General features: G+C 38.9%; 1 protein-coding gene and 1 long non-coding RNA gene across 3 annotated transcripts in view; one reads left to right on the forward strand and one right to left on the reverse strand.

Moving 5' to 3' along the window:
* Nucleotides 1-7,399, forward strand: LOC120305994. The gene is made up of 3 exons (XR_005556147.1): nucleotides 1-233; nucleotides 6,392-6,488; nucleotides 6,581-7,399. It is a non-coding gene; the product is annotated as an uncharacterized LOC120305994 (long non-coding RNA).
* The window catches only part of USE1 (unconventional SNARE in the ER 1), a 16,162-nt gene continuing 9,006 nt past the window's right edge, over nucleotides 7,057-14,212 (reverse strand). The window contains exons 3-8 of one of the 2 annotated variants that reach the window (XM_039338510.1): nucleotides 14,121-14,199; nucleotides 13,851-14,003; nucleotides 13,297-13,315; nucleotides 12,759-12,789; nucleotides 11,591-11,753; nucleotides 7,057-11,304 (exon numbers count right to left, since the gene is read on the reverse strand). In XM_039338510.1, the coding sequence (XP_039194444.1) occupies nucleotides 11,122-11,304; nucleotides 11,591-11,753; nucleotides 12,759-12,789; nucleotides 13,297-13,315; nucleotides 13,851-14,003; nucleotides 14,121-14,199 (628 nt within the window). In that variant the 3' untranslated portion in view covers nucleotides 7,057-11,121. The remainder of the gene's footprint in view (nucleotides 11,305-11,590; nucleotides 11,754-12,758; nucleotides 12,790-13,296; nucleotides 13,316-13,850; nucleotides 14,004-14,120; nucleotides 14,200-14,212) is intronic. The other variant, XM_039338511.1, reaches the window with a different exon arrangement.

Below are 14,212 nucleotides of genomic sequence, written 5' to 3' on the forward strand. Positions count from 1 at the left end.
TCGATACAGGCAGCGCTGCGCCGCTCTCTTTTTTATGGCGGGTAGCGGACTTGTTTGGAGGCACTCGAGGGGTTGTTTATTAACTGGTTGATCGCCTCATTGATGAATAAATGTGGGCTTTTCCGTTGTAAGGCGAGCCATTGATTGCTGAGGGGGAGGCTGATCCGTGGAGCAGGAGTGGAGCGTTAATACGTACCTCATTGCTGATGGGAAATGAAGGACTAATTAAATAGGTATTCCTATGAATTGCTACTCTGATAAATAGCAGGGGCTAATGTTGAATACGAATTTAATCATACAGAGGCAGGTTAATTAGAGGTGTATTTAGAGACCAGCGAACGCATTGATAGGGCAGTAATTAACGAGCAGGGATTAAATTGGTAATTACAGAGAGGGAACAGCAAAGGGTGTGAAAACATATATTAATGGGATTGAGGGAATGGTCAAAAGGCTGGTTAAACCAGAACAGATTAAAACAAATCTAAGAGTTTATTAATTAAAAGGGAAAGAGAAACATTATTTTTAATAAGAATAGCATGAATAACACAAGCTAATTTGTATGGGAGAATTACATTTCTGAATCCAAAGAATATAATGGAAGATGCTATCAATTTCTTTAGGGATGTTCATGATACTAATTGTACATCCCCTTAAAACAGGTTCCCAACCAGGGGTGCAAAAACTTGGGTTTTTAAAATTATAGTGTATATGCATAATTCGTTGCTGTTATTTCGAATTTTTGTAAGGGGTGCAAGAATATATCAGAAGCGTTCTAGCGGTGCGGGGTATAGAAAAGGTTGGGAGCCGCTGCCTTAGAAAGAAAAGCAATAAGATAGGGATTTTGTTCGTTTGTTTACTTTTATCTTTTGTCCATATTTGAAACTAGCCACTACTCTGCAATCTCTCCCTTAAATTAATGCTACATTTTATAAATTCAAATAGAGTGGAAATAATAGGAAGTTCCTCCCCAAACATGTTGCCAATTTGTCTCTTAAAAAAACTTTCTTGACACTTACCTTTTGCATTCCTAATTATTGAGATTAAATTCCCATTAACTGAAATCAATAAATGACATGATTCCTATTGCTGAAGTGCTATTATATTTCATCCACCTTGCCCTAATAATTAGTTTGTTGAGCAACTGTCCTCATGGCTCTTGAATGTTAAGGCTAGATGCCCAGGTACTAATGTTTGGGGATGCTAGTACTCTAATATTTCCTCTAATTTTAGTAAGGATATCCACTAAACTTTGACCTAAAGATGTTAGAAATTCTCACACACATTTCCAGGACAACATTTTGAAATTAATTGAGGATTTACTGATGAAATTTCATAATTTGTTTATTTAAAGAAACCTAATCTGACCGTTTTTCTGCTATACCCTGCCTTTCCAACTCATCAACCATTTTGACCATATTGATCCCCTTCTCTCTATGTTCATTTTATGACAGAATATTGGCTCTTCTTTTCTCTGAATTGACTTCATCTGAAATTGAATCTCCTGAGGGGCTGACTATGGCTTTTAATTTTGCCATTTGATCCATGCTTGATCTTTGGATTCCATCCTTTAAAAAGTCAGCCTGAAAAAATAATTCTCATCCATGGTTGACACCAAACTTTTAAAATTTTCAAATTCATGTTGATAAAGTAGAGCAGAAAAATAGAAAATACTTATCTGCTGACAATAGTGATTCCTTTCATAAAGCTGTTACTCATTTTTTGCACTACTGGAATAAGCCAAAATTTCATATCTATTCAAACCAAGTCCCCTTGATATTTTTTGCTATGTCTTGGCCTCTTATATTTATTACATATTGCTATTTAAAGTTACTCTTCATTTAATGCAATGATTTCAGAAGAAATTAAGCACTCTAGGCTTCCATCCTTTCCAAGACTTACTTGCTGTTTCTGATACCCCAGATTTTTCTAGGTTTTTTGTTTTCTTCAGTTATTGAATATATGGTAACCCAATAAGTTTCAGAAGTTATTTGAATCTTTTTTCTTCTTTCCCTTTAATAACTCTTCTTCCTTTTCTGGCATTCTTAACTAGACTTGTTCTCGTATGACAGACATTTTTCTAGATTCTCTGAAATGTACCTACCTTCATAATCTTTTAAAATCTCTTCATGTGAGGCTTTGATTTGTTGGATTTCTTATCCAATATCTTCTGTTTTATTTTGTCCTAGATTTCAGGTGAGTTGTCCTTTCTTGGTTCTTATTTATCTATCAGAAAAGAATCTCATTGGCCCATTTCAAGCAGAATTTTATGCAGGTCACATTACTGAGTCAGCACTGGTTTGGGCTGTCAAGTTATTAGTGGTGACCACAAGAACAAAAGCAGCACTTTAAAATAAAATGAAAAAAATTGGAAGCAAAGATTTTTTTTAATAACAGGAAAAAGAAATAAAAGACAAACTTCTAAGTAGTCTGATCTTGGACTATTTTTAGTCTACTGGAGGCTAAACCTTACAAGAACGGTTGCTGGAATTGGGTATGTCTAGTTTAATGAAGAGAAGGAAGAGGAAGGACAGGATAGCAGTGTTCCAATATCTCAGGGGCTGCCACAAAGAAGAGGGAGTCAAGCTATTCTCCAAAGCACCTGAAGGCAGGACAAGAAGCAATGGATGGAAACTAATCAAGGAGAGAAGCAGCCTAGAACTAAGGAGAAATTTCTGGACAGTTAGAACAATTAACCAGTGGAACAACCTGCCTCCAGAAGCGATGAATGCTGCAACACTGAAAGTCTTTAAGAAGAGACTGGACAGCCATTTGTCTGAAATGGTATAGGGTTTCCTACCTGAGTAGGGGGTTGGACTAGATGACCTCCAAGGTCCCTTCCAACTTTATTATTATTATTATTATGGATCATCGCACAGTCAGCCAGATGTTCAGACTGGATTTGGCATTTTGTCTACCTTTCGAGTCCTTACCCAGGACCTGGGATAGGCAGATGTGGATGTTTGATGGTATTACAGATATCGTCGCAGGATGGAAACAGTTCCTAGTAAGGGCGCCTTTTGCAATTGACTAATAACAAATTTGTCAATGCCAATGGTGTTCAAGTGGTGCTCCAGTTGTTTTGGGATTGCACCCAAGGCGCCTATGACTATTGGTACTACCCTTGCTTGCTTTTGCCACAGTCTTTCTATTTCTATTTGTAGGTCTTTGTATTTTGTTATCTTCTCCAGTTCTTTCTCTTCTATTCTGCTGTCTCCAGACACTGCCACGTTCACTATCCAGACTTTTTTGTCTTTCTTATCGACAATTGTTAAGTCTGGGATGTTATGTTGCAGGTTTTATTACTATTATTATTATTATTATTATTTACAGAACTTGTCAAATACCTGATGACAAGCATGTTCTCATTTGTCTTCCAAAAGTGGACATCTGAACTTCTTTGGCAAAACCTGAAAAATTAAGGAGTTATCACTGTGAAGGGACTATGAGCAGAGCCTTCCTAGCTGACCATACTGCATACATTGGATGGTGTTCAGAAAGGCCTTTTCTGAAATACAGATAGTCTGCAACGTACAACCACAGTTGAGCCCAAAATTTCCATTGTTAAGCAAGGCAGTGGTTAAGTGAGTTATGCCCCATTTTATGATCTTTTTTGCCACAGTTGCTAAATGAATCAGTGCAGTTGTTAAGTGGTCGTTAAACTAATCTGGCTTTCCCCATTGACTTCACTTGTGGGAAGGTGGTTGGGAAAGTTGCAAATAGTGATCACATAACCCAGAGCAGTACATCTCTCATAAATATATCTCAGTTGCCAGGCATCAAATTTTGATTATGTGACCAAGGGGATGCTGCAACAGTCATGTAAAAACCAGGCATAAGTCACTTTTTCAGTGCTATTGTAACTTTAGTCATTAAACAAATGGTTGTAAGTTGAGGACTCTGTACTTGGTCTAGATCCTTTAGGCTTTACAGACTAATATCCACATCTTGAATGGGCCTGGTAGCCCACAGGCAACTAGTATAGTACTCTCAAAATTAGTGTTAAAGACAAAACTGTCACAATAATGAGGTTAAACTCTGGTAGGTTTAGTGCATTTATTTTAGGATTTTAAAAACTATCCATCCAAGTACCATACCCTTTGGTCAATGTATCTTCTACAATCCTTGAAGGCCATTTTTTTTAGAGGGAGAGAATATCTATCTTCCAGCCAAAAAAAGTTGAACATTTTTGTACTGATTTATAAATCAAGATTTACAAACTACAGTGGCAACAGTTGCAGTATTCATTTGACATACTAAGTCAAAAACAAACCAGCTGCCCATTATTGTATATAACAGTATCCTTAGATATTTATGCTCCTTTCAGTATGTTGTAATATATTTTTGGCAACTAATGGAAACAGTTGCCATGTATTTATTTTTCTACTTCTGTATTCACATTTGTAGGCCAGAACATGATGATTCGTTAAGTGATGTGTTTTGTTCAAATTCTTAAGAGTATCAGTTTGAATAGTACACTGTCAGCCAAGAACAGGGGTGTGAGAGAACAACTCCCAAAGTTTAGCTGATACAAGTGGCATTAAAGCACATAAAAAAGAACATATAAAACTATCACCATGACCTTTACTGACCTAGGCAGGAAGACCCTTCAGGATCAGGTGGCATTCTCATCCACCTTTCCAGTCACAGGAACAAGAAATAATGCTACAAATTGATGGCTGATTCTATTGTATCGGTGGGAGAGATCAGTGAGAGAGAAACTATGGACCAATCAGCCTGACATCAATATGTAGGAAAATCCTGGAAAAGGCAAACAAGCAGCAGGTTTGTGAGCACCTAGAAATGAACAAGGTGATTACTAGAAACCAGCATGGTTTATTAAGAATAGGTGATGCAAAACAAATCTTATTGCCTTCTTTGATAAAGGGACTAAATTAGTGGATCAAGGAAATGCTGTGGATATAGCATTCTTGGATATCTGTGAGGCTTTTGATAAAAGCAGAGCACAGCCTACTTTTTGGTAAGATAGAACAATGTGGAATAAACAGTACCACTATAAGATGAATTTGCAGTTGGCTAACCAATTCTTGAGGGAGATGGGTGGTTAATAAACCAACCAACCAAATGTATTCAGTGTGTGGTCCTTAATGGAATTACATCTATGTGGAGGGAAGCATACAGTGGAGTTCCTCAAGGTTCTGTCCTCAGTGCAGTGCTCTTCAACATCTTCATAAATGACCTAGATGAGAAGATTGAAGGGGTGCTCATCAAATTTGCAGATGACATAGAGCTAGGGAGAATTGCTAGCACTTTTGAACATATACTTAAGATTCAGAAGGATCTTGACAACGTTAACTACTAGTCAACAAGATGCAGTCAGTGATGAGAAATAGTCCTCCATTTAGGCATGAAAAATAAGTAAAATAATAATAATAATAATTAATAATAATAATGTTGGAAGGTACATTGGACATCATCTAGTCCAACCTCCTGCTCAGGCAGGAAGCCCTATACCATTTCAGACAAATGGCTGTCCAGTCTCTTCTTAAAAACTTCCAGTGTTGGAGCATTCACCGCTTCTGGAGGCAGGTTGTTCCACTGGTTAATTGTTCTAACTGTCAGGAAGTTTCTCCTTAGTTCTAGGTTGCTTCTCTCCTTGATTAGTTTCCATCCTTTGCTTCTTGTCCTGCCTTCAGGCGCTTTGGAGAATAGCTTGACTCCCTCTTCTTTGTCATGTCCCTCCTGGTCCTTCTCTTCATTAAACTAGACATACCCAATTCCAGCAACCGTTCCTTGTATGTTTTAGCCTCCAGTCCCCTGATCATCTTTTTTGCTCTTCTCTGTACTCTACTAGAATCTCAACATATTTTTTACATTGTGGTGACCAAAACTGGATGCAGTATTCCAAGTGTGGCCTTACCAAGGCATTGTAGAGTGGTATTAATACTTCACGTGATCTTGATTCTATCCCTCTGTTAATGCAGCCTAGCACTGTGTTGGCTTTTTTGGCAGCTGCAGCACACTGCTGGCTCATATCTAAGTGATTGTCCGCTAGGAGTTCAAGATCCCTCTCACAGTTACTACTATTGAGCAAGCTACCCCCTATACTATACCTGTACATTTGGTTTTTCTTGCCTAAATGTAGAACTTTTTTCACCATTGAATTTCATTTTGATAGCGCCCAGTGTTCAAGTCTGTCAGGTGCAAAAGTACATAATAGGCAGTAATTGGTTGAACAATAAAGTCAATGAGAAAGATTTAGGTGTCCTAGTGGACTTTGCTTAATTATGAATCAGCAGTGTGCTGCAGCTACCTAAAAGGCTGCTTTATCCTGGGCTGCATCAATCGAGGGATAGTATCAGGGTCAAGGTAAATGAGAGTACTGGTCTATTTGGCATTAGTGAGACCACAGAGAATTTCTCCTTATTTCCAGGTTGAATCTCCCTGAGGAGCTTTTATTCATTGCTTCTTATTCTAGCCTCAGGTGCTATGGAGAATAAGTCAACACCATCCCCTCAGTCTTTGTTAAGGTAAACATACTTATTTCTTTTATCCATTCTTCATAGGAATTAGCCTCCAGCCACCCTCTTACCATATTTGTTGCTCTTTTCACTTTTTCTAGGGCCTCAGCATCTTTTTTGTATTGTGACCAGAACTGGATGCAGTATTTCCTGACAGTGAGAATGATATTAAGCAATGGAACAGCTTGCCTCCTGGAATTTGGGTGCTCCATCACTTGGAGGCTTTCAAAAAAAGATTGGACAACCATTTTGTCTGAGATGGAATGAGGACCTCTGCCTCTGGCAGGGAGTTAGCCTAAGACCTTGGAAGTCCTTCCAACACTGTGATCCTATATTTGTTTCTGGAGTCATGGTCTGAATTATCTGGATGTTGAACCGCTGACATGAAATCAGTTGCACTTCACAGAGTAGTAAATTGTGTTTAGCTGAAATATGATAACCTTTAATAAGATTTCAAACTGAATCCTAAGGTCTAATATAAAGACCTCAGATAATAGTTTCTACACTTTAGAGGAAAACAAGAATAGTGCTGTATTTTCATCTAACGAAGTATTGAAAAATCAGAATGAACACTGGCAGAGTTTATAACTTTTATTTGACTATCCAATAATGCTCAGAGTATGAGAAAAAATATGAATGTCAGTTATTAGCATACAAAGGCAAAATAAGAATTGCAGCAGAAACCAGCAGCTAAAATATACAAGTTCTTTATAATAAACAGAAGAATTAGAAAAGAGTTGTTGCCTGTCCATTTAAGAACATGTGGTTCTTAAATTTCCTAATTTGTCTTGATAGTGTAATTTTATTTCAGATGGCAAAGGAAAACAGCAAAAGATAAATAATCTTCTTTGTGTATTCCGTATGGGAAATGTAGACAAAATCATAATGAATTTTAAGGGAAATTAAAGCTGAATAGAGTGGAGTGTGCACCTCGGATTTAATTTTTTTAAAAAATATTCAGAGCACCAATTGTAGGACTCCTAGACCTGGTCCATCAATCCCAGGGCCAGGACATATAGCATTTGAGATTTTGAATGAATCTTAGAAAAAGAACAATTCAATAGCATACGCTGACTAGACAGTTAGCGAAAATGGTAGGGCATCCCTTTATTGACTAAATTCAAGCAAAGACTAGAAAGCCAGGTTGCTTCGATTTGGATTCTTGAATGGACCAAGGTAGTTGGATTCAATGACCAAATGATTCATACAATCAGAATTGGCAGAGTCATTTAGGCAATCAATTCCTCACCCCCCTGCCTTAGTGCAGGAATCCAAAATAAAGTATTCCCAATAGCTATCTAATCTCTGTCTGAACATATACATTGAAAGAGCCCCTGCCATTTTTAGTTATTGAGCAGCTTTTACTTTCAACTCTGATTCTACAACAAGGAATATCATTTAGATGGGTTAAATTTTTCTTGTTTCTTATAGCATGAATTGAGATTAGCTTTAGTAATCTCAATCCCCTAGAAAATTTAGCACATGAGAAAGAACTTATTTTTGTCAAGTGCTTAGGTCTAGGAATCAGCCTAAGTACCATGATACCTGAATTTCCATCATACGATTTCTCCCCCCCCCCTTTTCTAAAACAGCCCCATTATCCATCAAGCTGACCACCATCCTTGAGATTTGACACTGTCAGCCGTTCCCACTGTGACTAAGCTCACACAAAACAACTATTTGCACAAATTGTGTTCAAGATAACACACAATACAATTGTTGGGAGGCACTAGCAATTGAATTTATGCATGAAACTGATTCATTTCATCGCTATTGAAGTCCCATGTGGCGAGATGTAATGGGCTGTCTTGGCAGCAAGGAAGGAAGAAAGCAATTCCCATTCCAGGCCCACCCTCATTTAATAACCAAAATTTCCCCTTGGTTAGTGCGAGTTCATTTTTTCAGTGCAACTGCTAAATCATACAACGTGCTTTTGAGATTTCCCTCTTTTCTTTTTCTTTTGATTTATATCCTTTTTCCCCACCAATATAAGAGAGTTTTGTTCTTATTGAATGCCTGACTTCACCCATTTAATCAGGAATCTGATATATGCAAAACATCCTTTTGCTTGCTGCAGAGTTCAAGAATTCAACACATTTCACCTTTACAACCATAGTGCAAAATTACCAGATTAAATCTGGGGAGGTTAGTTGGATTCCCACAAATAATCTCATTCAAGATAATGAAACATGATGGGTGGGCTTTCCAAAGACTTGATTTTCTTACAGTATTGGGGCAAGGATACTTCCAAAAAAGATATAGCAATATTGATGTTCCCAGTTTTGTATTTTATCTGACATCCACTTTCTAAATCTAACTTCCTAAACCAGAGGATATCCTTATCTCTCACTAGTTCTATAACTGAAAGCTTGGAACATCATGTTTCTTTGCTCCCCAAACTCCTGGAAAGTACTGAATCTGGAAACATGTACACATCTGCATCATCTTTCAACTTTATTCTTCCTAGCTATTGATAGGAAGCAGCAGGAAGACTGGAGATCCTGTCATTTTATATAAGAAAGAAAATCTTTTCAAAAGCTTCTTTGGTTAAGACAGGAAATATCAGATCTTCTACTGTGACCTTAATAGCAAATATGGAAATGGCAAAACCAAGTTGCCAAAGCAAACAAAGTTTTGGAGAATCATCACACAGCAGTGGAGCACATGGTGGCATAGAGGTTTCATGATCAGTCCCTGATAGGTAATGGTGATTGACCTGCAGGCCTAGGGCTCTGTTACCAAACTTTGCCATTTTAAGAGGTGTGGACTTGAACTCCCAGAATAACCCAGCCAGCATTTACACAGCAGAAGGGATGGGTATGTTACATTTCTGGCTAGGGTTTTAAAATGACTAAGTTTGGTAAGAATTGCCAGTCAAGATACATAGACTTTTATTAATCTAAATGTATTGGCTACCCAAGGACAGTGGACCAAGATTTGATCTGGCATCAGACAGGTTATTTTATCTCAGCGAAGGACAAAAGTTACATTCTCATCCAACAGTTTGACATTTCCATGATCTTACCATATGTTTATGACACTAGGAAAGTACCAAAGCTCTCTCCTCAAGGTTTGCAGGGCTCAGCCTTTACCTCAAAGAGCCTCTTGCACGCAACTTACAAGAGAATACATCAGAATAACAACAATTTATAATGTGCAAGTTGTAACATGGAGGTTGACAATGCAACAAACATACAGGCAATTCGGGTTAACTCCCAGCCTCATCTACAGCTTAATGAGCCGATTCCAAGTCAGCACTTTTCAACTGGGGAGGTAAGGGGTAGGAAATGGGGGGAAGAGGCTCAGAAATTACAGCAGCAGCAGCAGCTTCTGTGTGAGCAGCAAAGGTGGTGACACTCCTCTCCCTGAAGGGATTACACTTTTTTGTGCCTATCCCTTCTGCTGTGTAAATGCCAAGTTAAAATGCTGAGGCCCAACTGGGGGAGTTGCTGTTTCCTACAGATTATTAACCACACTGCTGGTGCGGTAGTTTCAGGATGGTTGTTAATGGAAAGTGCCCATAAAATACCTCCACCCACCCACTTCCTTGCTCTCTCTACCATTTCTCTGGAATGTGCAGAGGAATAACATCCACAGTCCAGCCGACTATGAATTAATTCATACTCAAGCTTACCTCTATGTTCAGATGAGGCCCACTCTATCTTCAATTGAATTCTTCCCTTACGGCCTTGTTCTGACTCAATATATCAAATGAATAAAAGGGAATGCTGTCCTCAGCCTTACACTGCTGCAGTGTAAGTTTAGAGGTCTAAACTTCCATGAAGCACGACTCACTTCAAAGAGTCACTATTGCCACACTTTTATTCTTCAAGGTCACATAACTGCCAATCACCCTGGAATGAATGTCTACCTAACCATCTCCCCCAGAGTAAGTAATCCCCAGGGGATACTAGCAAACTTGCATGTGAAATATATTCATGAAGGACTATTTTATTATTCCAAAGCAAAGAAAATTGGGAAAGCTTCTATAACCCTGGGTTGTTGTATGCTAACGAGTACTTTGTCAATGAACCTGATGACCAAAGCAATATTGTTGAGATGATCTGTGAAAGGAAAATAATTAAGAACAGCTAAGTATTACCTCCCCCCCCCATCCAACCTCAGTAGGTGAAGTCATATTCTATTTTAATGAGATTTCAATTCACCTACTTTGCTCCTCACCAGCAGCAAGGAGAGTCTTTGTTGACTTATAATTCAGGAATGGAAAACTTTTGCTAACCAAAAGATTTGTTACTATTTTGCCCCCACAGTGGGTCACCAAATTCCTTGGGGGATTATTTGCTTATGAATAGGTATGTTAAGTTCAGAAGCCCCACTTCTATTGTTATTTAAAACACTCGGGGGGGGGGGCTGTAGGCCATACAAAGAGGAACTTCTGGGCTGTTGCATATGTCCCATAGGTTGCTTAATCCTGCTATAATAATGCAGAAGAAGCTTTCCTATTGAGTCTTTCAAGCAGGAGGAAAACATTTTAGCTCAGATTCTATGAGAATCTGCAACAGAGCTAGTATCCCATTAAGCATTTTCACCAAATTACAAAAGCCCAGCAAGGTTTGATGGGTTAAATGAAAAAGATAAAATAAGATAAGGTGCCAAGCTGCTGCTGACACCAGCCCAGAAATCATCTTAGTTTGGGGAAGATTCTAATGAACAGGATCATGCTGATGAAAATGAAACAGACAATGATCAACATTAGCCAGAGAAGCCAGTTGACAGATTTCTTGGCATGCTGCTCCAGGCGATCCGATTCAGACTTTAGTTTCTCAAAGTTCTGGTCAGCCAGCTTGAGTGACTGCGTCAAGGTCTGAAACAAACAATAAAGTGTCACTGCTTTGAAAACCAGCAAAATGCAGGCAGGTGCAGGAAAAGGCACAAAATGCTACTTTATTCCACATTACATCATTGGACAAACTCAACAAAAAATGCTTTTTCAGCAAAGGGGCAACTTGTAGTGCTCAAGTGCCATGCCAACAAGTGCTATTTCGCCCTCCCCTAATACTTTGACAAGGACAAGCGCTTTCTCAAAATCAGACACAATTACAAAATAGCTGTATAGAGTTCACAGTTGTGGGGAGGGGGTTAGGACGTACCTGGTTATCTTGCTTAATCACATTCTGTGCTACAAGAGTGTTGTTCTTGAGATTGCGCGCCAGGTGCAACATCTCTTCAGCTAATTTCTCCTGGATGTTGTGATGAGTCTGCAGGACCGCATCCAGTTCGGCAGCTGACTGCTTCTCGTCAGGAAGTGGAGTCCTATGGGGAGAAAGATCTCCTTATTGATACACACTTTAAAAAAACTGACCTATATACAATTGGTACCAATTGTGTATACTCAGATGTTTTATAAAAGGTCCAGAATACAAGAAAGAAGATATTAAATGCCCATGTCAGGTGAAAAGAAAAGCTACATTACGAATACAATATCTATGTATGGCCATTCAATGCAACTGCATTCCTATTTGCATGTTGAAGCGGGATACTCAAAAATATCTTCCATATACCACTGAAACTCTCGTTGTCATGACCTTTAACTGGGTGAAATGGTAGATCATAAGGTAACTGTTTTTGAATCTATTTTTGGGCTAATTTACAGAATGTGCCCCAAATCCAGGACTTTCCCAAAGTTGTGGCTCTTTCGGGGCTACTAACTGCTGTGGTCACAGTTTCCCAGCCAATCTTGCAATTCCTTGCTCCCTCCTCCACCCAACAGTAGCTAACTATCAGAAGGGAAGGGAAGGGAAGGGAAGATTTTGGATACTATCAGATTCCTACAAGGAAATTCAATGGGAAATCCAGCAAGGTCAGCAGTTCCGCCTTCCCCCTCTGCTTTTTTGCTCGTCCTTGGTCATTCTGTTTTTCTCTTAGGTAAAGTAGTGAGGGTGTCCAGAGAGAAGCATTTATCTTTATATTCCACAACACAAGGTATAATGTAATTGCAAGCAGGTGATCACATACCCAAGGGAACACAGATTCCTTCCAAAACTGGAGATGGCAAAATTTTTCAGGAACAGAACTTTTCCATCTCCCAACAGAAATAAGACAAAGCCAGGCTTGTGTTTCTCATGAAACCATGGAACTAAGCGGCTGTATATAGTTTATTTTGAACTCTAGGCAGGGCAAAATTATTCTTAAGTATTACCCTTTTTCTCTTACCAATTTCCATTTCCCTGAAACTTCAAGATATTTATATAGTCTGAACAAAATGATTGCGACTCTTCCTTCCCCAATCCCCTTTCCTTTAAACTGCCAAATACTCACATGCGTTTCCTTAAATTTTTCTCTTCCAAATCTGTGGAAGGAAATATATGTATATTTATACATACGCAATGCTATATTTATATCTATAAGCAATGAACAAATGCTCTTGTCCTGGAAATCAGTTTCTCTAGTAAATCTTAAAAATATGTATTGATGCAAAGATACAAACAGAAATTATACATTTTTATGCATAAGGGGGAAGCCAGCAGTAAGGAAGAAAAAGGCAAGCTGACAGCGAATCAGAGGTGAGGAGGGCATATAATTTAAAATGACATTTTCCCAGTATTTGCTGATGGGCAATGCAGCAGGCATATCTGGCTTCCTGGTTATACGCAGGAATTTTCAGGACAATCAGATAGGCATAATGATCCATTGGGAATTCCCGGTGCTATAGTCCCAGATGAGAAATCAGTGGGAAATCTAATGAAGTAGGATATAAATAATCATGTATTATATTGCAGAATACTAGGGAGTTTAAATATTTTATCCTGCAGCCTCCAGAGTCCTTGCATATCCCACATGATCAGTAAACACTTACCATTGATATAGGAAGGGTCCTAGGAAAGCAGAAAGAGAGGAGAAATAAAGAGTTCAGTAATAAATGGCATAAGAAGGGTCTTTGCAATTTTGAATCTCTTGACCTCTGCCAAATAACCTCAGGTGACTCTAGTCTAGACCCATAAAGTAAGAGTAAGGTACCACTTCATCCTATAGCTCAAGAGCCAACTAGCTCCACCTAAATCAGGGGTTCTCAACCTTGGCAACTTTAAGACTTGTGGACTTCAACTCCCAGCTGGCTGAGGAATTCTGGGAGTTGAAGTCCACAAGTCTTAAAGTTGCCAAGGTTGAGAACCCCTGACCTAAATCAAGAGACCAAGGTCCCTCAGTTAATTATTTGACCTTGATATAAAAGATATTACACACACACACACACACACAAAAAGCAAATAGGGAAAAAGGAGGAGGGGAGAGGCAGAGAAAGTTGGGATGAAGAAAGCAGTACTACAGAGACTTGGACAAATGCCCAGAAGCAAAAATTAAAGAGGAACTGTTTTACGAGATGTGATTGTAGTGTTGGCTAAGAAGACATACTGTACCAAGCAGCTCATTTCTCATCTCGCCCATAAAGCGGGCCTTGGTCTGTAGATGCACGGTTTTCGTTGCTGGAGTTCGCTCCTTGGCAGTGGTAGGAGTTCTCCCGGGAGCCAAAAACTGATTTGCCAGCGCCTTCTCAGAAGATGATGACTGGGAAAAATTGAAAGCAAAAGGCACCTAATGATTGACCTCTCCCAACAGAGGGTCATTTCAGCAGGGGTTCTCGAAAAAGGTTAAAAAAGAAAAAACCACAAGGGAGGACCTTACCAATTTCTCTGCTTCTAGCAAGCCCTTTAAAAAATCCACCTTACGAGAATATTCATTCAGTACTTCAGGAGCTGGTTTGCTGAAAGGGAATC

This window comes from Crotalus tigris, unplaced genomic scaffold, assembly GCF_016545835.1.
Source record: "Crotalus tigris isolate CLP2741 ecotype Arizona unplaced genomic scaffold, ASM1654583v1 scf7180000017701.1507938, whole genome shotgun sequence".
Taxonomy (NCBI): Eukaryota; Metazoa; Chordata; class Lepidosauria; order Squamata; family Viperidae; genus Crotalus; species Crotalus tigris.